Genomic DNA, 27,035 nt, shown 5'->3' on the forward strand with positions numbered 1-27,035 from the left:
TCCCTTAATAGCTGTGTGACATTGGACAAGTTACTTAATTTCTCTACCTCAGTTTCATCATCCGTAAAAGAGGAATTACTAATAGTATCATCTCAAGGGCTTGTTATGGGGATTAATATAGTGAAGGCCTTAGAATTATACCTGGCACAAAATACAAGATAGCAGGTATAAAGTCGCTATAGGACAGTAGGGCTGGGAGCTGGGGAAAAAAGGTAGACGTGAAGCAATGGAGGACAAGGACAAACTAGAACTCACAAGGACCAACGATCCCACATATGTGTCTCACTGCCTCTAGCGTTGATAAACAGGTGACTTGCAGAAGTAGCTGGCACCTTCTGCCACGGGGCTATACATGCCTGGCCTGGGAATTGGAGAAATTGATGAGGAGCTCCAACAGGAACTGCAGAAACTGTAGGTCTGGCAGCTGCCCCACACCTCTGAGGTGAGCCAGGTAATCACTGACAACATGCACAACTTTAACAGCACGTGGCAACCCTGCACCGCCCCTCAGAGCATTATGGCTCCTGCTTTACTTCAGCCTCCACATCACATGCATATGTTTTTGTAGCCAACCCTAACCCAGAATCATACAGAGAAAGTAATTCTGACAAATACAGTTCCAGCTTAGCTATGCTGACAAAGTATACAATCACCACAGGAGACAGGTCCCTCCAGATAGTGAAAAATATTATAACCTACTTTATATCTTATGGTGTACAGTATTTGTATATAAAAGAGATCATTTAAAAAGTATTATAAAGGTATACTAATTAAAAGGGTTTAGTAATAGTACAAGAATAAATGGAACAGTGGAACAGGATAGTTTGGAAATAGACCCACTTACATGTAGAAATGTTATCTTTGAAAAATGGCAGTTCAGATCATTGAGGAAAAAGTAAATAATTTAATAAAGGAAGTTAGAAAAATTATCCATTAGAAAAAAAATAAAACTGTATTCCTGTAAATACTAAAACTGATCTTACAGAACATAGCTTTAAATATTAAAAATGAAATAAAATCCTGAAAAAATTTGGAAGATTTTTTTTCTCCCAACTCTGGGGGTGAAGATGGCATGACACAAAACCCAGAAACCATAGAAGAAAAAGATTTAAATTTTTAACTACAGAAAAATGGACATCTGTAAGAAAAAAAAAAAGAACATTAAACAAAGTAAGACAGATGACACACTGGGAAAATATATTTGCAATACATTTGATAGTCAATGGGTAAATTTTCTTAAAATGTGAAATTATTAAGGAATAAGTATTAAGTTAAAATAAGTAAAGGCAGTTCACTGCAAAATATAGATGGAAAATACCATAAATACATGAAAAATAAATATTTGACCCACTCATGAAGAAATGAAATAAAACTAATAATCAAATACCATGTTTCACTATCAGATTACTTAAGATTTTAAAAGTTTGCAATCTGGTGTTAATAAGGTTGTATGGATCCAGTCACTTATAAGCGCTGGAAGTGAGAATGTATGTTGTTTGATGTGAGTGGTGAAATCTGAAAAAGAACCTGTTGAAATATTAAGAGCACATTAATTTTGTTTCAGTTATCCTACAGGTGTACTTCCCCAAGTGAGAAAGATGGTTAAAAAAGATTGCTCCTTACTTCCATATTGTTTATATTCTTTGCTCTTATACTGAATAATTAAGATTAAGTGCTGCATGTACCTTTTTAGGCACATCTCTTGTTACACCACTTTCCCCATGCATTTATTTGATTCATACCTGCCCACTGTACATTTTCACTTATGTGTTTTTACTCTTGCTTTCCCTTCTGCATGAAATTTATCGTTCCTTTTTTTAATCCCTTACAAAATCCTATTACTTTGTCAAGGTCTAGCTCAAATATCACTATCTCTGTGAGTCCTCTTCAACACTAAGACAGAATTAAGCCATTTTTAGGTATACTTACAATACTTCCTTTGTTCTGATAGTCTACGTGAAATATTAATATCCTCACTGCTTACTTTCATGTTTGGGATAGAGTATACATACATTCAACAGGTGTTTGTTGAACTGTACAGAATTAACAGCATAGCACTTGTCATGTTAAAATTAGTCATATAAACATCTATCTCCTCTGTCTTGTGTAGGTCCTCAGAAATCAAGGCTAATGTGGTTGTTTTTAATATAGATATTTTTTAAAGTGTAAAAACAGTATGTAGATATAGCAAAATGAATTAAGTAGTATGGAACAGAAAAAATGAAAAATAAAAGTTTCTCTGTATTCCACATCTAGTTTCACTTCCCAAAGATAACTACAGTTGACCCTTGAATAACAGAGGTTCAACCTTGCAGATCCACTTATATACAGATTATTTTCAATAAATATATTGGAAAGTTTTTGGAGATTCGTGACAATTTGAAAAAATAAGCAGGTGAACTGAGTGGTCTAGAAATATTGAAAAAAATAAGGAAAAAGTAAGGTATTTCATGAATTCATAAAATATATATACATACTGGTCCATTGTACCATTTACTGCCATAATATATATACAAAGCTATTATTAGAAGTTAAAATTTTTCAAAACGTACACAAACACTTAGGCTATAGATGGCGACATTTGCATCCAGTGATTTGAGTATATGCTTAAAATGCTTAGTGATAAACCAGTCCCTCCCATCAGGAAACTTACACAAGCCTCTTAGATAGCCTCATCCACCAGAGGGCAGACAGCAGAAGCAAGAACTACAGTTCTGCAGCCTGTGGAACAAAAACCACATTCACAGAAAGATAGACAAGATGAAAGGGCAGAGGGCTATGTACCAGATGAAGGAACAAGATAAAACCCCAGAAAAACAACAAAATGAAGTGGAGATAGGCAACCTTCCAGAAAAAGAATTCAGAATAATTATGGTGAAGATGATCCAGGACCTCGGAAAAAGAGTGGAGGCAAAGATCGAGAAGATGCAAGACAGGTTTAAGAAAGACCTAGGAGAATTAAAGAACAAACAAACAGACATGAACAATACAATAACTGAAATTAAAACTACACTAGAAGGAATCAATAGCAGAATAACTGAGGCAGAAGGACGGATAAGTGACCTGGAAGACAGAATGTTGGAATTCACTGCTGCGGAACAGAATAAAGAAAAAAGAATGAAAATAAATGAAGACAGCCTAAGAGACCTCTGGGACAACATTAAATGCAGCAACATTTGCATTATAGGTGTCCCAGAAAGAGAAGAGAGAGAGAAAGGGCCAGAAAAAATATTTGAAGAGACTGTAGTTGAAAACTTCCCTAACATGGGAAAGGAAATAGCCACCCGAGTCCAGGAAGCGCGGAGAGTCCCATACAGGATAACCCCAAGGAGAAACACGCCGAGACACATAGTAATCAAACGGACAAAAATTAAAGACAAAGAAAAATTATTGAAAGCAGCAAGGGAAAAACGACAAATAACATACAATGGAACTCCCATAAGGTTAACAGCTGATTTCTCAGCAGAAATTCTACAGGCCAGAAGGGAGTGGCATGATATACTTAAAGTGATGGAAGGGAAGTACCTACAACCAAGATTACTCTAACTAGCAAGGATCTCATTCAGATTCGATGGAGAAATCAAAAACTTTACAGACAAGCAAAAGCTAAGAGAATTCAGCACCACCAAACCAGCTCTACAACAAACACTAAAGGAACTTCTCTAAGTGGGAAACACAAGAGAAGAAAAGGACCTACAAAAAGAAACCCAAAACAATTAAGAAAATAAATGGTCATAGGAACATGCATATCGATAATTATCTTAAACGTGAATGGATTAAATGCTCCAACCAAAAGACACAGGCTTTCTGAGTGGATACAAAAACAAGACCCATATATATGCTGTCTACAAGAGACCCACTTCAGACCTAGGGACACATACAGACGTAAAGTGAGGGGATGGAAAAAGATCTTCCATGCAAATGGAAATCAAAAGAAAGCTGGAGTAGCAATGCTCATATCAGATAAAATGGACTCTAAAACAAAGAATGTTACAAGAGACGAGGACGGACACTACATAGTGATCAAGGGATCAATCCAAGAAGAAGATATAGCAATTATAAATATATATGCACCCCACATAGGAGCACCTCAATACATAAGGCAACTGCTAACAGCTATAAGAGAGGAAATGGACAGTATTACAGTAATAGTGGGGGACTTTAACACCTCACTTACACAAATGGACAGATCATCCAAAATGAAAATAAATAAGGAAACAGAAGCTTTAAATGATACAATAGACCAGATAGATTTAATTGATATTTATAGGACATTCCATCCAAAAACAGCAGATTACACTTTCTTCTCAAGTGCGCACGGAACATTCTCCAGGATAGATCACATCTTGGGTCACAAATCAAGCCTCAGTAAATTTAAGAAAATTGAAATGATATCAAGCATCTTTTCTGATCACAATGGTGTGAGGTTAGAAATGAATCACAGGGAAAAAATGTAAAAAACACCAACACATGGAGGCTAAACAATAAGTTACTAAATAACCTAAGAGATCACTGAAGAAATCAAACAGGAAATCAAAAAATATCTAGAGAAAAATGACAATGAAAACATGACAATACAAAACCTATGGGATGCAGCAAAAGCAGTTCTCAGAAGGACATCTATAGCTATACAAGCCTACCACAAGAAACAAGAAAAATCTCAAATAAACAATCTAACCTTACACCTAAAGGAACCGGAGAAAGAAGTACAAACAAAACCCCAAGTTAACAGAAGGAAAGAAATCATAAAGATCAGATCAGAAATGAATGAAAGAGAAACAAAGAAAACAATAGCAAAGATCAATAAAAGTAAATGCTGCATCTTTGAGAAGATAAACAAAATTGAAACCCCATTAGCCAGACTCATCAAGAGGGAGAGGACTCAAATCAATAAAATTAGAAATGAAAAAGAAGTTACAACAGACACCGCAGAAAATACAAAGCATCCTAAGAGACTACTACCAGCAACGCTAAGCCAATAAAATGGACAACCTGAAAGAAATGGACAAATTCTTAGAAAGGTATAACCTTCCAAGACTGAACCAGGAAGAGATAGAAAATATGAACAGACCAATCACAAGTAACGAAATTGAAGCTGTGTTTAAAAATCTTCCAACAAACAAAAGTCCAGGACCAAATGGCTTCACAGGGGAATTCTGTGAAACATTTAGAGAAGAGCTAACACCCATCCTTCTCAAACTCATCCAAAAAATTGCAGAGGGAGGAACACTCCCAAACTCATTCTGTGAGGCCACCATCACCCTGATACCAAAACCAGACAGAGATACTACAAGAAAAGAAAATTACAGACCAATATCACTGATGAATATAGATGCAAAAATCCTCAACAAAATACTCGCAAACAGAATCCAACAGATTAAAAGGATCATACACCATGATCAAGTGGGATTTATCCCAGGGATGCGAGGATTCTTCAATATATGCAAATCAATCAATGTGATACACCATATTAACAAATTGAAGAATAAAAACCATATGCTCATCTCTATAGATGCAGAAAAAGCTTTTGACAAAATTCAACACCCATTTATGATAAAAACTCCAGAAAGTGGGCATAGAGGGAACCTACGTCAACATAATAAAGGCAATATGTGACAAACCCACAGCAAACATCATTCTCAATGGTGAAAAACTGAAAGCATTCCTTTAAGATCAGGACAAGGCTGTCCACTGTCACCACTATTACTCAACATAGTTTTGGAAGTCCTAGCCATATCAATCAGAGAAGAAAAAGAAATAAAAGGAATACACATTGGAAAAGAAGAAGTAAAACTGTCACTGTTTGCAGATGACATGATACTATACATAGAGGATCCTAAAAATGCCACCAGAAAACTACTAGAGCTAATCAATGAATTTGGTAAAGTTGCAGGATACAAAATTAATGCACAGAAATCTCTTGCATTTCTATACACTAATGATGAAAAATCTGAAAGAGAAATTAAGGAAACACTCCCATTTACCATTGCAACAAAAAGAATAAAATACCTAGGAATAAACCTACCTAGGGAGACAAAACACCTGTATGCAGAAAACTATAAGACACTGCTGAAAGAAATTAAAGATGATGCCAACAGATGGAGAGATATACCATGTTCTTGGATTGGAAGAATAAATATTGTGAAAATGACTCTACTACCCAAAGCAATCTACAGATTCAGTGCAATCCCTATCAAATGGCATTTTTTATGGAACTAGAACAAAAAATCTTAAAATTTGTATGGAGGCACAGAAGACCCCGAATAGCCAAAGCAGTCTTGAGGGAAAAAAATGGAGCTGGAGGAATCAGGCTCCCTGATTTCAGACTATACTACAAAGCTACAGTAATCAAGACAATATGGTACTGGCACAAAAGCAGAAACATAGATCAATGGAACAAGATAGAAAGCCCAGAGATAAGCCCACACACCTATGGTCAACTAATCTATGACAAAGGAGGCAAGGATATACAATGGAGAAAAGACAGTCTCTTCAATAAGTGGTGCTGGGAAAACTGGACAGCTACATGTAAAAGCATGAAATTAGAGAACACTCCCTATCACCAAACACAAAAATAAACTCAAAATGGATTAGAGACCTAAAGGTAAGACCGGACACTATAAAACTCTTAGAGGAAAACATAGGCAGAACACTCTTTGACGTAAATCACAGCAAGATCTTCTTTGATCCACCTCCTAGAGTAATGGAAATAAAAACAAAAATAAGCAAATGGGACCTAATGAAACTTCAAAGCTTTTGCACAGCAAAGGAAACCACAAACAAGACGAAAAGATACCCCTCAGAATGGGAGAAAACATTTGCAAACGAATCAGTGGACAAAGAATTAATTTCCAAAATATATAAACAGCTTATGCAGCTCAATATTAAAGAAACAGACAACCCAATCCAAAAATGGGCAGAAGACCTAAATAGACATTTCTCCAAAGAAGACATACAGATGGCCAAGAAGCCCATGAAAAGCTGCTCAACGTCACTAATTATTAGAGAAATACAGATCAAAACTACAATGAGGTATCACCTCACACCAGTTCGAATGGGCATCATCAGAAAATCTACAAACAACAAATCCTGGAGAGGGTGTGGAGAAAAGGGAACCCTCCTGCAGTGTTGGTGGGAATGTAAATTGACACAGCCACTATGGAAAACAGTATGGATGTTCCATAAAAAACTAAAAATAGAATTACCGTATGATCCAGCAGTCCCACTACTGGGCATATACCCAGAGAAAACCATAATTCAAAAAGACACATGCATCCCAGTGTTCACTGCAGCACTATTTACAATAGCCAGGTCATGGAAGCAACCTAAATGCCCATGGACAGATGAATGGATAAAGAAGATGTGGTACATATATACAATGGAATATTACTCAGCCATAGAAAGGAATGAAATTGGGTCATTTGTTGAGACATGGATGGATCTAGAGGCTGTCATACAGAGTGAAGTAAGTCAGAAAGAGAAAAACAAATAAAAACAAATATTGTATACTGCATATATGTGGAACCTAGAAAAATGGTACAGATGAACCGGTTTGCAGGGCAGAAATTGAGACAAAGATGTAGAGAACAAACGTATGGACACCAAGGGGGGAAAGCCGCAGTGGGGTGGGGATGGTGGTGTGATGAATTGGGTGATTGGAATTGACATGTATACACTGATGTTTGTAAAATTGATGACTAATAAGAACTTGCTATATAAAAAGTAAAATAAAATCCAAAAATTAAAAAAAAAATGCCTAGTGATGCTAATCATCTCCATGTGAGCAGTTCATCTCTCTAGTAAATTGCGTATCAAGAAAAAAGCGATCGCTCAGTGTTTTTAAGTATATTTTTCATCATGTTTAATGTAATGCTGTAAATCTTGGATAGCACCATGGGACCCCTACAAGGTGCCACTGGTGATGCTGGACATGTTTCTAAGAAGCAGAGAAAAGTCATGACATTGACATTTCAAGAAAAAGTTGAATTGCTTGATATGTACCGTAGATTGAGGTCTGTAGCTGGGTTTTCTCACGACTGCATGATAGATGAATCCAGTGTAAGGACGAGTGTGAAAAAAAAAAGAAAAATTCATGAAGCCATCACTGCAGCTACACCAGCAGGCACAAAAACCTTGCACTTTTTGCAAAATACCTTTTTATCTTGTATTGAAAATGCAACTTTTTATGTGGGTGCAGGATTGCGAGGCATTTCTATAGACTCTAATATGATTTGAGAAAAAGCAAAGTCATTATATGACAACTTAAAGCAAAAGGAAAGTGCAGGATTTAATGCCTGTAAAGAATGGTTTGCTAATTTTAGAAAGAGCTTTGGCTTAAAAAATGTCACTATAACACAACAGGAGAAGCATCTTCTGCTGACCAAGAAGCAGCAGAGGAGTTCCCAGACACCATTAAAAAAATCGTTGAGGAGAAAGAATATCTGCCTAAACAGGTTTTAATGCAGACAAAAGTGCCCTCTTCTAGGAAAAAAAAAATGCCACAGAGGACATTTATTAGTAAAGAAGAGAAGTAAGCACCAGGATTTAAGGCAGGAAGGGATAGACTATAACTCTACTGTTTTGTGCAAATGCAGTTGGGTTTATCGTAAGAACTTCCCTTATCTCCAAAGCTGCTAATTAACCCTTGAGCCTAGAGGGGGAAAGACAAACAGCAGCAGCACGTCTTTTGTTTGTGTTATACAGTAAGAAGGCCTGAAGGAGAACCCTTTTTCTGAATTGGTTCCATTGTTGCTTTGTCCCTGAAGTCAGGAAGTACCTTGGCAGTAAGAGACTGCCTTTTAGGAAAGCAGCGGGGGACAGGGGTGGTGGTGTGAAGAACTGGGAGATTGGGATGGACATAGGTACACTAATATGTATAAAATGGATAACTAATAAGAACTTGCTGTATAAAAAAATAAATTCAAAAAAAACCCCAGAAGACTGCCTTTTAGAGTTCTTTCGTTATTGGACAATGACCCTGGTCCCCTAGAACCCCAGAGTTCACCACCAAAGGCGTCAAAGTGGCCTACTTGCCTCCAAACACAACATCTCTAATTCAGCCTCTAGATCAGGGAGGGGTTCATAAGGACCTTTAAGGCTCATTTCACACAGTACTCTATGGAAAAGGCTGTCAGCGCTGTGGAAGAGAACCGCAACAGAGAAAACATCATGAAAGTCTGGAAGGATTACACCACTGAATATGCCATCATTATTAAAGAAAAAGCCATTAAATTCTTGTTGGAGGAAACTGTGTCCAGATGTTGTGCATAACTTCACAGGATTTACAACAGAGCCAGTCCAGGAAATCATGAAAGAGATTGTGGATATGGCAAAACAGGGAGGAGGCGAAGGGTTTCAAGATACGGATCTTGGAGGAATTTAAGAGCTATTAGACACCACACCAGAGGAATTAACAAAAGGTGAGCACTTCCAAACCAGTGGCAGATGATGAGGAAGAAGACATGGAAGAAGCAGTGCCAGAAAACAGATGGACCTTAAACAATTTGGCAGGAGGGTTCCGATTATTCAAGACTGCTTTTGACTTCTTTTATGACATGGACCTTCTACGATATGGGCACTGAAACTAAAGCAAACAGTGGAGGAAGGATTGGAACCACATAGAAACATTTTTGGAGAAATGAAAAAGCAAAAAAGTCAGAATTTATGATGTGTTTCCATAAAGCTATACTGAGTGCGCCTTCCTCTCCTACCTCCCCTTCCACCCCTGAGACAGCAAGACCAACCTCCTCTCTTTCACTTCCTCCTCAGCCTACCCAACATGAAGATGATGAGGATGGAGACCTTTCTGATGGTGGTCCACTTAATGATTAGATCATCATGTTGTACAGTTAATAAACTTATCTGTTGTGCATGTGTGTGAGTGTCTCCGTGTGAAAATCTAATAACTATACGGCAAGAACTGTATGGAATGAGATGTTTTTGTGTCATCCTCATGGTTTAAGTATTCATCGTGTAGAACATCATGTGCAAGACTTGTACTGCATTCCCACCAACAGTACACAAGGGTTTCCTTTTCTCCACATCTTCACCAACACTTGTTATCTCTTGTCTTTTAGATAATAGTCTTTGAAACAGGTGTGAGGTGGTATCTCATTGTGGTTTTGATTTGCATTTCCCTGATGGTTAGTAATGTTGAACATCTTTACATGTATCAGCTGTTGGCCGTTTGTGTATCTTTTTGGGAAAATGTTCAGTTTTTCTGCCCATTTTTTAATTGGGTTGTTTGGTTTTTAGCTATTGAGTTGTGTTAGTTCTTTATATATTTTGCATATTAACCCCTGTCAGATATATGATTTGCAGCTATTTTCTCCCATTCTGTAGGTTGCCTGTTAAGTTTTTGGATTGTTTCTTTTGCTGTGCAGAAGCTTTTTAGTTTGATGTAGTTCCACTTATTTATTTTTGCTTTTGTTGCTTGTGCTTTTGGTGTCATATCCAAAAAAATCATTGCCAAGACCCATGTCAAGGAGCTCTTTTTCTGTTTTCTTCTAGGAGTTTTACAGTTTCAGGTCTTAAGTAGCTTCTGATTGTATCACTTTATCATTTCTAATTGTATTTTTTAAAGCATTCCTGATTATCCTATATAAAATTTCAGTTTGTCCCCTTATTCCCTCATTTTCTCTTACTTTAATTTTCGCCATAGCACCTGTCTTCTAACATACTGTATAATTTCTTTAGGCATATAATATATGCCTTAGAATACAAACTCCATGAGGGCGGTGATATTTGTATATTTTAGTTATTGTTTTCTCCCCGTCATCAGTGGTGGAGCCACACATAGTTGTTTCAGTATTAAGTATTTGTGGAGTAAAGGATTGAATCATTTGATTCTGAGAGAGAGCTGAAAAACAGCAATTTTATAAGATCTTGCAAAAATCGGAGTGGGAAGGAGAAGAGAATAATAGAACTATTTTATTTCCTGCTTGAGGCTCAGGGCTTGAACTCAGAATTCAGTTAGTGCTAGAATATAGCTAATAATGAGCGGGTCAAGAAATTAATAAAGCAAGAAGGAAAGGCACAAGGCAAGATGTGAAAAGTGGAGGAGTCAGGGCAGTTGATCTGTTTTCAGTAGAGTCAAAGGTTCAGGTGCCCACATGAAGGAGAAAAGCAGAAACAGTACAAACTGGTGATAGAAGTTACAAAATTGGTAAACCTAGGGCAGTGGTTCTTAAACTTGAGCATGCATCAGAATCATCTGGAAAGCTTCTTAAAACAGATTGCTGAGCTCCATTGCCAAAGTTTCTGATTAGAAGGGCTGGAGTGGGATCTGAGAATTTTCATTTGTAAGAAGTTCCCCAGTGATGCTGATGCTGCTCATCTGGAGGATCACACTTTGAGACCACTGACACCTGTGACTCAGTAAACCACTCTTGGAAGCAATTAGGGATCAAGGAATTACCTATACTGACAAGGAATAGCTAGTATACCATGAGGTCAGGTGGGCAAATCATGGCTATATTTATGTGGTCCAGTCTCCTCAAATGGTATACTGAAGGTATACCATATTTTTTAATCCCTCTTAGGACTTACCACAGTGTCACTGCAATCCACATGGTAGACACTAGGGGACACACACACAGAGTGAATTTCACTTGCGCTGTTTAATATAAGCATTTTTTTCAGTTTGCAAGCTGTGTACTTTGAAATATCCTTGCCAGTTTTCTTTTGCTGCAGTAGAGGGAGCTACAATTCAAATTATACTTATGTAGCTGTAACACATAAGATTATTTTCCTTTTCCATCATTCTTTTTTTTCTTAACTTTAAAAATTGACATATATACACTATCGATACTATGTATGAAATAGATAACTAATGAGAACCTACTGTATAGCACAGGGAAATCTACTCAGTGTTCTGTGGTGACCTAAATGAGAAGGAAATCCAAAAAAGAGGAGATACATGTATATGTATAGCTGATTCACTTTGCTGTACAGCAGAAACGAACACAACATTGTAAAGCAACTATATGCCAATAAAAAATAAATGAATAAAAAATAAATTAAATAAAATTTGGCTTTATTAAAGTTTTCTAAATGTACAGTTCATTGTATTTTGGCAAATATATAAGCCTGAGTAACTACAGCCACAGGTCATATGGAATATTTCCATCCTCATCTTGCAGCCTCATCCCCAGCCCTGAACACATAGCTGCTTTGTGTTACTATAGGTTGCCTGTTCTAGAATTTCATATAATTATGCACTTTTTTGTGTTTGGCATTCTTTTCAGCATAATTTTTTTTGGTCAGTCAGTGTTGTTGCATGTATCAGTAGTTCATTCCTTTCTCTTGGTATTCTGTTGTATGGCTATACCACATTTTCTTTATTCACTCACTTTTTGGTGGTTCATTAGTCATATGTTTTTGAAAGGAATTGTGTTTGTTTACCATTTGACTACACATCCGTGTCTTGCTCTTAGTTTTTTCTATCTAGGAATTTTTAAATTTCTCCCTTAAAAGTAACTAATGCCATCTATTTTGCTGTTACCAAATAATTGCTATCAAATAATTTTCTATTAAATAACATTCGAAATGTTTTTAATCTTGGTGCTTCTTAAAGCAGAGATGGCAAATATAGAACCGTAGGAGCTAAAATTTGTGGCAACAGTCTTCCTCTCAAAACTCAAGTAAATATTGTTGGCTGAAGTTTTTTGTTCTAAGCTTGTCCTGGTTTTCAAAAAATTCCATTGAGACTTCTGTTTCTCCCTTTGCAAGCAATTTTTATGCATGTTTTTCCTGATATTTACCTAAGTTGGCTAATTAGGTGCTTTTTCTAGGCGAATATTTTAGTATTATAAGAAAGCTAGTAATATACAAATAGAGTAACAGATTTGTGATAAATTACCAAAAATGTTAATTGTAGTATCTAGAAAATGAGTGTATATGGGTTTCACTGTAAAATTCTTTCCAAGTTTCTGTAGGTTTGAAAGTTTTATAATAAAATATTGAGGTGGGAGGAAGGAGGAAAAGAGCCAGTAAATTGTTATACAGGAGACAGATATTATTGCTGATGTTATTATCATATCCTATAGTAGTTCCAATTCTTCTTTTTATAGCTACTGTTACCTTCCTTTGCCTGTATAAGCAAATGAATGTACAGTTAGCCCGCTACCAGACTGTTAAAGCTAATTCCCTAGTGAACAAGGCTTTGAAGTAGGTTCAAAGACAGTTGTGATAATGGTTTTGTCAACAAAGCATCAAGAGTAGTATGATTCAAGTTTGTCATCAAAAGTGTCTAAGTAATACAGTTGTGAGAGAGGAAGAATCAATGAGATAGATTATTGGGGTAAGGATTCTTAGACAGGAAAAAAATAGTTCAAGAGGGAAGACTCAAAAAAACAAAGCCACTATTCTCTTCCATTTATCTTTTTAAAAAATCTTTTATCTTATCTGTAATTGTATCCTAAAGTTAACTTTCTACCATGAGAAGACTATTTTTCCAGCTGGATGAGAAAAGAGCATTAAATCTCCTGTTCTCTGCTATTCTCTGCTCACTTAGCCCTGAAGCTTGGTTTATAGACTAAGTCAAGTCAAAAGTATTTATTAAGGAGTTGTTCTCATCTCAGAATTGTGCTATTTGAGAATTAAAGTGTATGAAACATATACTCTACTCATGAGCTTGCAGTGTAGTTAAGAAAGCTCTTACTTCTGGTCATGGGCAAACTCAGTAAAAGTACAAAGTATATATACAGTGCTAAATAGAATATAAATGTTTTGGAAATTCAGAGCAAGGAACTTTGGTGTGAGCTAGAGTAGTTATGAAAAAAAATTGAAATGATGCCAAGTGATACATAAGATGTTAATAGGTGATATAAAGCAGAAAGTCACTTCATGAAAAGAGGGATCCAGCTTGAGAAAATAAATGCTACCTTTCTTTAAAAGTACAGTAATAAAATTATCCTGACTAAAGAATATTCAGTAGAAGTAATGGGAGATAGGATTCTAGAATCAAAATCAGGGAAGCAACAATATGGATGAACATTGAGGACATTATGTGAAGTGAAATAAGCCAGTCACAAAAAGACAAATACTGTTATGATTCCACTTACATGAAGTATCTATAATCAGATTCATAGAAAAAGAAAGTAAAAGGTGGTTATCAGGGGCTGGGGGAGGAGAAAAAGGGAAGTTGTTGTTTACAGGGTGTAGAGTTTCAGTTTTGCAAGATGAAAAAGTTTTGGAGATATGTTTCACAGTAATGTGAATATACATAACACCACTGAATTTTAAAACAGTTAAGATGGTAAATTTTATGTTCTGTGTTTTTACCACAATAAAAAACTAGAGAATCAATGGCATGCTACAAAGGGAATTGTAAGATAAAATGCCAAAACATCTGTACTTTAACTCTAACCCCTATAGCTTACCCTGGAATGTAGTGAAAGGAAAACAAATATGACTGAGAGAGCCCCAAAGGGAGAAAAGTAACTTGTTATTTTAAATGATTGCAAGGATCCAAAGAAATTACACATCAAGGTAGTACAACAAATGTGATTTCGTAGTCAATATTAATGTTCTTTCAGGAATGATGGAGAGAAACACAACAGAATAGATATATAATTTTAAAGAAGGGAAAAGTTGGATTGAGAAAAATAAAGATAGATGAACTTAATGTCCACTTTCACAAAATTCTAGAAAGTCATGGTATGAAGTCTTTAGAGAAGAATCAGTAGTCATGAAGAGCCAGAAAGAGTTCCTAAGAACAAGTTCTTGCTGGATAAACTCTAATGATCTTTTTGAATCGGGTTAATAATAGAGGGTAAGGGATTCCATGAACATAGTTACATAGTGTTCAGCAAATCATTTGACAAAGTATTTCAAAATGGAAGAGTAGGTCTTTTGCTTCCTCCAAGCTGGAATACCAGGGATCATATTTACCATTCCTCTTGAAACAAACAGATAAACTGTGTTTGAAACAATGGTTTTCAGAACACTGGACAAGAGGCAATGAAGGACTGTAATCTCTGAGAGATGGGACACAAGCCAGGTGAACCCTGTGTTTGCCCCAGCTTGCTGTCTTGGTAGAGTTTCCAGTCCACTGCACAGAAGGGGACCTGAGGCAGAGTGCAACAGATTCCTTGAGGAGATGGAGCTGTGATTCCAAGGAAACTAAGATAGCTAGTGTTCACAGGAGAGTACTAGAGAGGAGAGAGCTGCACAGGGATCCCAGGAAAACCCCCTGGAGTGTTCAGCAGAATGAAGGAACTACCTGAATTGAGGGAAGGACTCATCTGTGAGGGATTAAAGGGAATAGTTTATGGTAATCACGTAGGACCAGGAATAGTGTCTGGTTTCAGTAGCCTGACTGGAAAAACTCCTAATTTATTGTGCACCAAGTAGAGTACTCAGGAAAGTCCTGCCTCAGTAGAGGTGGATAATCTACAAAACTATCTAGCAACCAACAAGGTAAAATTCATAATGTTTGGCATCCACTCAAAGATATCATGTATGCAAAGAAGCAGGAGAACATGACCTATCATGAAAATAATCAATTGAAACTAACTTTGAACTCCTATAGATGTTAGAATTAGCAGACAACATTAAAACAGTTATTATAACTATATTCTATACATTCAAAATGTTAAGTAGAGACATGGAAGATATAAAAACCCAAATAAAACTTCTAGAAATGAAAACTGCAGTCAGTGTCTGAATTGGAAAATAAATATACCAAATAGGATTAATAGCAGATTAGACATTGCAGAAGAAAAGATTAGTGAACTAGAAGATATAGCAATAGAAATCCAAATGAAACCAAAAAAAAATCTTATAAAAGTGAAAAGAGTATCAGTGAACTGTGTAACAACTGTGTGTAGCTTAAAATATATGAAATTGGAGTCTCTGAAGGAGAGGACAGAAATATGGATGAAAAAAAAAATGGCCACAATCTTTCCAAGCTTGATGTAAAACACCATACTCACAGATTCAAGAAGCTGAATAAACTTCAAGGACAAGAGATGTGAAGAATACTTCGCCCAAGGCACGTTGTACTCACATTGCTCAAAGATAGTGATAAAGAAAAAAATCTTAAAAGCAACCAGAGGGAAAACACAAGTTAGGCAAAAAGGAGCAAATATAAGAATGACATCAGAGTTCTCATTGGAAACAAGACTAATATCCCTCTGAACATAACTATAAAATAGCTGAACAAGTTTTTTTTCAAATCAGATCTACAGCATATTAGTTAATACATCATGACCCAAATGGGTTTATTCCATGTATGGAGGCTTGATTTAACATTGGAAAAATCAATCAGTGAACTGTTAAAGAAAAGCCATATGATTACCTCAATAGACAGAAAAATCATTTGACAAAATCCAACATCCATTCCTGGTAAAACTCTTAGCAAACAAAAAACAGAAAGGAACTTGCTTAACCTGAAAAAGGGCATACACGAAGAACATATATCTAGCATCATACTGAAAAACTAAAATCCTCCTAAGTTCCTCTAAGGTCAGAAACAAGACACAGCTGTCTGTTCGCTTCACTTCTATTTAGCCTTGTATTGGAGGTTCTCCAGTGCAGCCATACAAGAAAAAGAAATAAAAGGCATCCAGATTAGAAAGAAAGAAGTAAGCTACCTTTTTTTTTTTTTTTTTTTTTTTTTTTGTAGAGGATAATTGTTCTCTATGAAAATCCTATGGAGTTTCTCAAAAATTAGTTACTAGAACTAATAAGTGAATTTAGCAGGGTTACAGATAGAAGATTAATATATTAGAGTCAATTGTATATACTAGCAGTGAACAATCAGAAATTGAAACTGAAAAAATTGCCACTTATAAATATTGAAATATTTAGGGATAAACCTTGCCAAAACACATAAAAGACCTATACACTGAAAACTAAAAATCATTGCTGAGAGAAATTAAAGACCTGAATAAATGGAGAGACTCACTTTATTTATGGTTCTGAGAATTCAGTATTGTTAATTCTCCCTCAATTGTTCTATAGTTACGCAATCCCGGTCAAAATCCCTGGAGGCTTTTTTGGGTAGAAATTAATAAGCTCTTTCTAAATTTCATATGAGAATGCTAAGAACCTGGAATGACCAAAACAAGTTTGAAAAAGAACAAAGTTGAAAGCCTAATACTACGTGATTTCAAGACTTATTATAAAGCTATCATAATCAAAACACTGTGGTATTGGTGTAATAGATAATAATTGATAGCCAAATATATATATATATATATATATAGCCAAATATATCAATAATAATTGATAGCCAAATATATGAAAAAAATGGGGAATTGATTTTTGACAAAGGTACAAAGAGGTGCAATGCAATGCAATGCAATGAGAAAAGATAGGCTTTTCAACAAAAGGTGCTAGAATAATTGGATTTCTGTATGCATATATAAAAATCAACTCAAAATGGATTATAGACCTAAATTTAAAACCTAAAAATATACAACTTTTAATAGAAAACATAGGAGAAAATCTTTGTGACCTTTGGCTAGGCAAAAATTTCTTAGATATTATACCAAGCATAATCCATAAAAGAACAAATTGATCAATTGGTCTAAAATTTAAAAACATAAGCTCTTTGGAACAAACGTATGGACACCAAGCGGGGAAAGCGGTGTGGGGGGGGTGGTGGTGTGATGAATTGGGAGATTGGGATCGACATGTATACACTGATGTGTGTAAAATTGATGACTAATAAGAAAATAAATAAACATTAAAAAATAAAAACATAAGCTCTTTGAAAAACATTTGAAAGGAAATGAAGTAAAATGATGAAAAGTCAAGTCACAGACTGGAATCTTTGCAAAGTATATATCTGATAAAGGACTTGTTTCTAGGTTATATAATACTCAAAACTCAAGAATAAGATAATATGCAACCGGTTTAAAACCAGGCAAAAGAGTTAAAGACATGTCACTTATATCTTCAAAGAAGAGGGAAGGATGACAAATAAGCTCATGAAAAAGTGCTCAACATCATTAGCATAAATTAAAGCTACAATGCGATACCACTACACACCTATTAGAATGTCAGAATTTACCCACACCTGAAGATGTCTCTTTAATTTCTGGAGTTCGTACTTTTTGTGTGGAGATACAATGCATGGAGCATCTTATAACTCTGAGGAGAAAGTCAAGAAAATCATGGAGATTCTGATTACTGGGGAAAAAATTAGAAACAAAATCTCCTGCCTTTACAAATGTAGCAGAGAAAGAAAACATTTTTATTGCTGAATAAGCATTAAACCAGACTACAGTTTCCATCACAGGCAGATTGCAAAGACAGAAAGAAATCTTACCTTTCTATATAACCAGGCAGATATATCAGTTACATACATGTTCTGAAGATAAATGATAATTTATCCTTCTGTAAAAGTACAGTTGACTCTTTTTGTTTTCTTTTCTTTCTTTTTTATTTATTTATTTTTGGCTGTGTTGGGTCTTTGTTGCTGCATGCGGGCTTTCTCTAGTTGCGGCAAACGGGCTACTCTTCACTGCAGTGCGTGGGCTACTCATTGTGGTGACTTGTTGCGGAGCATGGGCTCTAGGCACATAGGCTTCAGTAGTTACGGCTCGCGGGCTCTAGAGAACAGTCTCAGTAGTTGTGGCACATGGGCTTAGTTGTTCTGCAGCATGTGGGATCTTCCCGGACCAGGGCTCGAACCCGTGTCCCCTGCATTGGCAGGCGGATTCTTAACCACTGTGCCACCAGGGAAACCCTACAGTTGACTCTTGAGCAACACAGGTTTGAACTGCATCAGTTCACTTATATGTGGATATTTATCAATAGTAAATATTGGGCTGGCCAAAAAGTTCCTTCGGTTTTTAAGTAAAAAGACCGTTTTCATTTTCACCAAGAACTTTATTGAACAGCGTATTCACTGTTTTGTTCCACTACCTTGTGCCATTTTTCAGGCAGCTTCATAATTCCATCTTCCCAAAACTTATCTTTTTTTGAGCAAAGAACTATTCCAGGTGCCTTTTACAGTCTTCCAGGGAATTGAAATTTTTTTCATTAAAGAGAATTTGTAAAGACCAAAATAAATGGACATTGGAAGGTGCAATTTCTGGTGAATATGACGGATGAATCAGAACTTCCCAGCCAAGCTGTAACAGTTTTTGCCTGGTCATCAAAGAAATATGCAGTCTTGGGTTATCACGATGGAAGATTATGCATTTTCTGTTGACTAATTCTGGATGCTTTTCATCAAGTGCTGCTTTCAGTTGGTCTAATTGGGAGCAGTACTTGTTGGAATTAATCGTTTGGTTTTCTGGAAGGAGCTCATAATAGAGCTCCCTTCCAATCCCACCATATACACATCACCTTCTTTGGATGAAGGCTGGCCTTTGGTGTGGTTGGTGGTGGTTCATTTCGCTTGTCTCACGATCTCTTCCATTCCACATTATTGTACAGTATCCACTTTTCATCGCCCATCACAATTTGTTTTAAAAACGGAACATTTTCATGATGTTTAAGTAGAGAATCAAATGTGGAAATGTGGTCAAGAAGTTTTCTTTCGCTTAACTTATGTGGAACCCAGACATCAAAGTGATTAACATAACAAAGCTGGTGAAAATGATTTTCAACACTTGATTTGGCTATCTCCCACGTGGTATAAAGTTGATTGTTATATCTCAATTAATGTCTCGATTTGATTGTTATCAACTTCAACTGGTCTACCCAACCATGGAGCATCATCCAGCAAGAAATCTCCAACATGAAACTTCACAAACCGTTTTTGACATGTTTGATCAGTCACAGCACCTTCTGCATACACTGCACAAATCTTTTTCTGCGTTTCAGTTGCGTTTTTACCTTTCTTGAAATGATAAAGCATATGCCGAAAATGTTGCTTTTTTCTTCAATCTTCAATATAAAAATGGCTACACAAAATTCACCAATTTTGATGTTGTTTTTTTTTAAATGCACACTGATATGACAGCTGTCACAATACAATCTAACAAAATTGTTTTGAATGAAGTTAGACAACTAAGCACTCCTAGAGCCATATTATGGAAAAATCTGAACAACCTTTTTGGCCAATCCAGTACTACAGTAGTACGCAGTCCGAGGTTGTTTGAATCCATGGATGTGGAGGAACTAGGAATACAGAGGACTCAGGGATACTGTACTCGAATTAACCCCCACGTAGTTTAGGGATCAGAGGTACTTTCTTGACAACACCATTTGCTATACACAGTACCTTCTAAATTCACATGGTGATTGGGGTGGCCATCTGTGTTAATTGCGTTTATCCAATGGAAAAGTAATACTTCTGTATTTATGACAAAGGGGTAATCAGAGCTTGGAGAAAGGTACCTAAGCTAACCTCCCACAGTGACAGAGAGATTGGGGTGCTATCTTCCTTGATGTTTATATTTCAAAGGCATGGCTCCCAGGCCTTTTAAGAAAAACATTCCTGGATTGTAAAGCTGGCAAGAGGTTTACGAAGCTTTTAAAAAGATTTTACATACATATCAAAGGGACTCAAGGCAGTGACCTAAGAATAGGGAAAAAGGGATAAGGTCTTTTGGCACCAGGAAAAATATAATATTTTTTCATTAATCTTTAAAAGCCCAGAGATCTGACAATGTTTTACCGCTGAATTAACCAACCTTTGTTACCATCTACCTCTGGGCTTTTTGTTATGTGAGATAACCCCAACGGTTTATGTATTGATAGTATAGGTATCCTCTGTCCTACAGGAAAGTCATCCTAAATTATTTGACCCCTAAAGGCAGAGGAAGATGAATTTTCCCCAGCCTCCTTATGTTTCACAACAAAGCCTAAACCATTGAAGCATACCAGAAATGTTCTGCCTCCTTCAGTTTATCTTTTAAAAAATGCATTTGAATCCACAATACACCCACATTTGTTTCAATATTTTTTCTTCCCCACCCTTTCCCGCCAAAAAACAACTTTAAGAGTTGAGGAAAGATGTGGGGAAAGGCAGAGAGGGGCAGATCTTTTGGAGAGGTTAATAATTTTATATTTTAATGTATCATCTTTTAGAATATAATTTCCACTGAGTGTCTTTAATTTGATTTCTAAACAGTCTGTTCTAAGACATTATTTAAACATTAGGAGTATAAATGAAATGGAAGCTTTAAGTAAATTATTTTCAAACAATCTGAGGTTTTATTATGAGTTACTTGTAGTAGTCCCTAATGCAAGCCTTTAGCATTGTAACATCTATCCGTAGTACCCTGGACCCTGCCACTGCTAGTTGTGAAAAAGAATAGACAAGTCAGCAAGGCTTATTTGGTAAACATAAAGGATTAAGTAAAGAACATATTAGCTTGGTAGTTGGTTCTTTTAGCCTTACCATTTCTCCATAGACACTTAAATGTTTCTCCTCAGATTTTGTTGACTGTTCTTTCTGTAAAACTTTCCTATATGGTGGTTACCACCAACACTTATGTTGAGATGACTTCTGGCACCATCACCTCCTCTGAATGTCTTGTCTTTGTAGATAAGAGAAAGATAAAAGAGATGTATGTGAGCAGCATTTAAAAATAGCTCTAAAAAGTCAGCAAGACATCCAGTAAAACTGAAGTACTAAATAGTACCTTTTTATATACTTACAGGCCTTTGTCAATGCCATTTGTCATCTATTATCTCTAACTCTGAACTATAGTTTTAAAAATTTCTTATAAGGGCTTCCCTGGTGGCGCAGTGGTTGAGAGTCCACCTGCCGATGCAGGGGAACACGGGTTCATGCCCCGGTCCGGGAGGATCCCACATGCCGCGGAGCGGCTCGGCCCGTGAGCCATGGCCGCTGGGCCTGCGCATCCAGAGCCTGTACTCCGCAACTAGAGAGGCCACAACAGTGAGAGGCCCGTGTACCGCAAAAAAAACCAAACCAAAACAAAACACTAAAAAAAAAATCCTTATTAGAGGAAAAAACATCTAGTAGTCTGATAGCTAATTTAGATTAGACTTTCCTCAACTTTCGCAGCAAAGATCACACTTCTCCAATTGTTCTATTTTTAAAATCCAAGTTAAAAATCTTAAATTTAAGTCAGTAGTAGTGTACCATGTCCTTGACATGAATTGTTTAGCTATATTACTGTACTTTTAAACATTTATTTTGTTATAAATTTTTAAATATATCTGTATATCTATAGTGTAGCCTCTGCTCCCTAGGGATTGTTTGACTTTGCAAGAAGTAATTAGTCTTATTCCAAACGCCTACTTAAGGTCCAGAGGTGTCCTAAGGAGGGTAGACATGGAAGTTGTATTAGTTTCCTAGGGCTGCCATAACAAATCACCACAAACTTGGTGGCATTACAGAAATTCTATACTCTCACAGCTCTGGAGGCCAGAAGTCAGAAATCATTTTCTTCTGAAGGTGTTCCTTGGGTGGTGGGAGCTTAACTTCAGTCTTCACCTCTGCCTTCACATGACTTTCGTCCCTATATGTCCCTGGGTCCAAATCTCTCTCTCCTTTCTCTTGTAAAGGTAGAAGTCGTTGGATTTAGGGCCCATCCTAAACCCAGGATGATTTCCTCTTGAGATCCTTGACTAATTATATCCCCAAAGACCCTATAAAGTCCAAATAAAGTCACATTCTGAGGCTCCAGATGGACATGAATTGGGGGGCGTGGGGACTGTTCAACCCACTACAGTAGTATTAACATTATTTTTTACATGATTGTTTAAAAATAATAATACCACTTTCTGTTATCTAAAACTTCCACAATCACTGTCTTATTGATTTTTATAACTTGTGTGTTTATGTGAGGTACTTCTATAGCATCCCCAATGGAAAGGAATCATTTTGCAGGAAACTGCATTTTCTCTCTCTTCCTTCACTTACTCCTCTCCCAAGTAGTGAGGAGATTAGAATGAGCCAGATGCATTTGCCCACATTTAACCAAGGGACATGGAACTGCACAGAACATAGCTCTCCTGGACATATTTGTGCCCAGAACACAAAGAGCTTGCGCTTCTGATCTCCATACAGTAAGCTGACCCAGCAGAGTCTCTTGCTATGTCCATCCAAGTCTTTTTTCAGTTCTACCTTCTCTGCCTGTAACCTGGTGAATGAATCAGTCAAGCAGATCTCAAGGTCTAGGATCAAAGTGAAATTAGAAGCACTGTCACTCTCCGTTCTAGCTTTACCAGTTATAAAGTTGATAAGCAACCCTCCTTTACCCCAGTGCTGTGTTTTTACTCTGTCATCCAGAACTATAACAGTAAGCAGAAAAGATATTAATGTGCCTATTTTTAAAGTAAGTTTAGCTAAAATATTGTAAAGAAATTCTTCACCAAAGCCTAGTAAGCCCAGCCATTGCTAAGATCAAGAGTTAGAACCCAGATTTCCTGACTGTATAGCTGTTTCTTTAAGCTTACTTTGATGACCCCCAATAGAATTCAGATTAGAATTTGCCCAATTATAGTATATAATATTCTTACCTATAGTGGTAAGAATCATTTTGTAAACTATCATTTTTAATTTCTAAGTTACCACTGTGGCCTGCAGTGTTTATGGAAAGGTATAAACATATGCCTTCATATAAACAATGCTATTACCTATTGGACTTCTCTAGTGGCGCAGTGGTTAAGAATTTGCCTGCCAATGCGGGGGACATGGGTTCGGGCCCTGGCCCGGGGAGATCCCATATGCCACAGAGCAACTGAGCCTGCGCTCTAGAGCCCACAGGCCACAACTACTGGAGCCCGCATGCCCTAGAGCCCATGCGCTGCAACTACTGAGCACACGTACTACAACTACTGAAGCCCACACACCTAGAGCCTGTGCGCCACAAAAAGAGAAGCCACTGCAATGAGAAGCCCACACACCGCAACAAAGAGCAGCCCCCGCTCGCCACAACCAGAGAAAGCCCGTGCACAGCAACAAAGACCCAATGCAGCCAAAAAAACCCCCCAAAAACAATGCTATTACCTATTAAGAGAGACTAATTATTAAACCTCCTGTAAATCCATAATGTTTGTGAAACCTTTATTTAAATTTGCAGTACCTGCTCTAAGAACTGCAAAGACTAATGTATTAGAAGTATGTGAAAGTCCTTGCTGTGTCCAAATAATGTGCTTTACTTGTTCCTTCAGTGTTTATTCATAAATATAGATTAATTAATTTCTAGTTATACTATGAGGCCTCCAGGCTGCCAAAACATATGATTGATATTATATCTGATTTTTAAAAGAAGGTCTCTAAAAAATTCTGAATTGGTTTGTTTTATGCCATTTTACAGTTTGTTGTTTTATGTGTTTCAGGCAGGTATATGGGATTTGCTTTTTAACTGCCTTATTTCAGATGTCTAGTTGTTCATCTTACTGGATTTTCTTATGCACTCTTCTGGAATATTTTGTGTTTCTAATCATTTGAATGGATGAGGTTCATCTTCTGGTGTGTTTTTCATCAAAGCTGCTCAAAATAGGTCATGGGTGTCCTCTGCCATTATAACTGAGATCACTTGATCTTCTTGTTGAATTCTAATTGAAACTCATTTTCCCCTTTTATTTTCAGATACTTGTATCTTCTGTTCTCCAGTGATGACCTTTTACCTTTAGACCACTGGGTATTTAATACAGAGGCTCACCCTCTGCCTGTGTTACATTTAGCCAACACCACACTTTCAAGAAACCCTGCTGTTCGATGAAAGCAGCTCCAGAAAGACCATTCTCACCTGTGTTTTGTTTACATGGACCACTACAGAAATTAGTCTGGAGAGGGGCCTTTTGAAAACCTGGACCTCTTAAGTCAACATGGCAGGGTGAAACGTGACTATTCCCTGCAAGACTTTTCAACTTGTAGATGTTTCAACTTTGAAATGATTCCATTTTATACCTGACCAAAACATATTCTGGTGTGTGTAGGACAGAGACCTGATGTGCTTTGATTCTTAACAAGATGGTCACGTGAGAAATTATGCCTGTTACTGCTTATTGCTTCTAGAGTCCTGGAATCTGGAGGCTAGATTTCCTGAGAATAAGCCAAGAATGTGGAGCACCTTGCAGGAGTTGGAGATGGCCTTTGGAACCAATTATATATTTGTTTCCTCCCAAAGTGGAGCAGCTCTCAAGTCAAAATATTTACACATTGTTTATCCCTTTTTTCTCCATTTTTAATAATGGAATGAATTAAAATAAATAAGAACAAAAGAATGGTGTAACTGCATCAGCAGCAGGAAGACTCAAAAAGGAAACAGAATACCTATCCCTGTCCGAATTTTCAAGTTTCGTATTAGATGACCAGACTGGCAACCATTTCAAATCTCAGTCTATCTATTCCGTTGAAATTCCTTGGTTAAATTTGTTTTCTCTGGAGGCATGATCTCACAAAGAATACTCTTCAAGTCTTTGTCTCCATATAGAATCATTGAAACTGCTATTTATCATAACCACTACTTACGAGCCTGGGTTTGGGATTTTGTGCATGTTGTTCAGTCTAGTGTTGGTAGCATGACAAAAAGTGGGGAAAATGCCGCAGTTTGTTGCCTTGAAACCTGTCCTAAGAGAAAGCCTTGGTTTTGTTGGTAGGAGATTATTTTTCCAAAGCAGCAAATCTACCAAGTAAATTTTATCTACTTTAACCTCATTAGAAACTTAGTAGAATCCCTTGATTTACAACTCTCCTTATGTGGCTTGGCAAAATTCACTATACTGTCATGCAGCTCTGAATTTACCTTGATGAGGCAAATTACTTTTACAATTTACTAAATCAAAAACAAAATATAGTGAAACTTCCTTAACTATTTTTGGGACAGGGGATCCTTTATTATCCCATTAGATGATGGAGCTTTTCACAAATATTTTATGTAAAAAATAAATTCAACTTTTTTTTCTCCAAGGGTATTTACAGAAATTCAAAGAATTAATCAGAATAGCTTCAAAATAATTTTTAGTGATTAAATGTGGTATAATCAATTATATTACGCTAAACATGGGATATATCTAAGGGGCTTTCTCTTACCACCAATAGATTTTGCAATGATATTTCTTTTTAAAGAAATTATGATTTCTCTATATTGGGAGGGGAATAACTTAAATTTTATCAAGAACTGTAAGATAAATATCTGACTTAATAAATTTTCTGACCCTTGAATTTATGTCGCAGTGCAAGACACTTTTTCTTCCTTACCTTTAATACAGACAGCTTCCATTGGCAGTAATGGTTGGGAGTAGTATTATTAGTCTAGTATTTACTCTGAACTTGAAGATTTCATGAAACAGTGTGCAGGAAGCCCACCTTAGAGTTCTGAAGGCTTATTTTCTTATTTTGTTTACTCTTTTATTAGCATGTGGTAGATTTAAATTGGAAAAAGATTTAATAAATTAATATAATTAAATATTTTTTAAGGGTGATCATCTTATATCACACATAGTCAAGCAGTCCTCACAGTTCAGCAAATGATCCATGAATGATAACCACCTCAAGATTTTCAGTATACATAGAAAGTAAGGATGTAGAGCCAGTTGCATTATTTAAATCTTTAGGAGAGTTAAATTTTAGTACATATTTTGAGACTATAATACCTTTTACTAGTTGAAAAATTAAAAATTTTAAATGAAAAGTGTAGATGACTAACTTTAGAAGAGAAAGGGGAAAGTAGTTGGTTCTCAAAACATGTTAGCTTTCCTCCTGAAAATAGCAGAAGCCCACTTATGGGTCACTAAAAAGAATGAAAAACTTGACTTGGCAAAAGACCCAGAACAGCTGTAGAGATGGCAGTGAGCCCTCCCTCACTTCGTTTAGAAGAATGCTGAGTAAAGGGGCCTTCTTGGTTCCCCAAGAACTTCTCAAGGAATGAAAAGACAGAGCCCCCGCCCCAAGTGCTCTGTTTGTGTTTCTTGGATGACTGGAGCTCGGGAGAAGGCAGAGAAGTGTACAGGCATGGCCAGTTCTGGTACAAGCAAAAAGCTTGAGGGGGACAAAGGAAGAGTCTTCTTCATCATCTCCTTGCCTTCCTTGTGAGAAGACTAGCGCTTATGAGTATGCTTCCTTTTTTTGTTGTTTTTTCTTCTCTGAATACCAAAGGCAATTAAATTTAAGTCAGCTACATATGACTTGCCAGTGTCATGTTTTATTT

At 36.6% G+C, this 27,035-nt stretch overlaps 1 protein-coding gene across 1 annotated transcript in view; it reads left to right on the top strand.

Moving 5' to 3' along the window:
* MAN1A2 (mannosidase alpha class 1A member 2) overlaps nt 1-24,955 on the top strand; it is a 162,784-nt gene extending 137,829 nt beyond the window's left edge. The window contains exon 13 of the mRNA XM_007461625.1: nt 24,473-24,955. Coding sequence (XP_007461687.1) covers nt 24,473-24,605 — 133 coding nt within the window. The 3' untranslated portion in view covers nt 24,606-24,955. The remainder of the gene's footprint in view (nt 1-24,472) is intronic.
* The last annotated feature ends 2,080 nt before the right edge of the window (nt 24,956-27,035 follow it).

This window comes from Lipotes vexillifer, unplaced genomic scaffold (genome assembly GCF_000442215.2).
Source record: "Lipotes vexillifer unplaced genomic scaffold, Lipotes_vexillifer_v1.1 scaffold858, whole genome shotgun sequence".
In the NCBI taxonomy this organism is placed as follows: domain Eukaryota; kingdom Metazoa; phylum Chordata; class Mammalia; order Artiodactyla; family Lipotidae; genus Lipotes; species Lipotes vexillifer.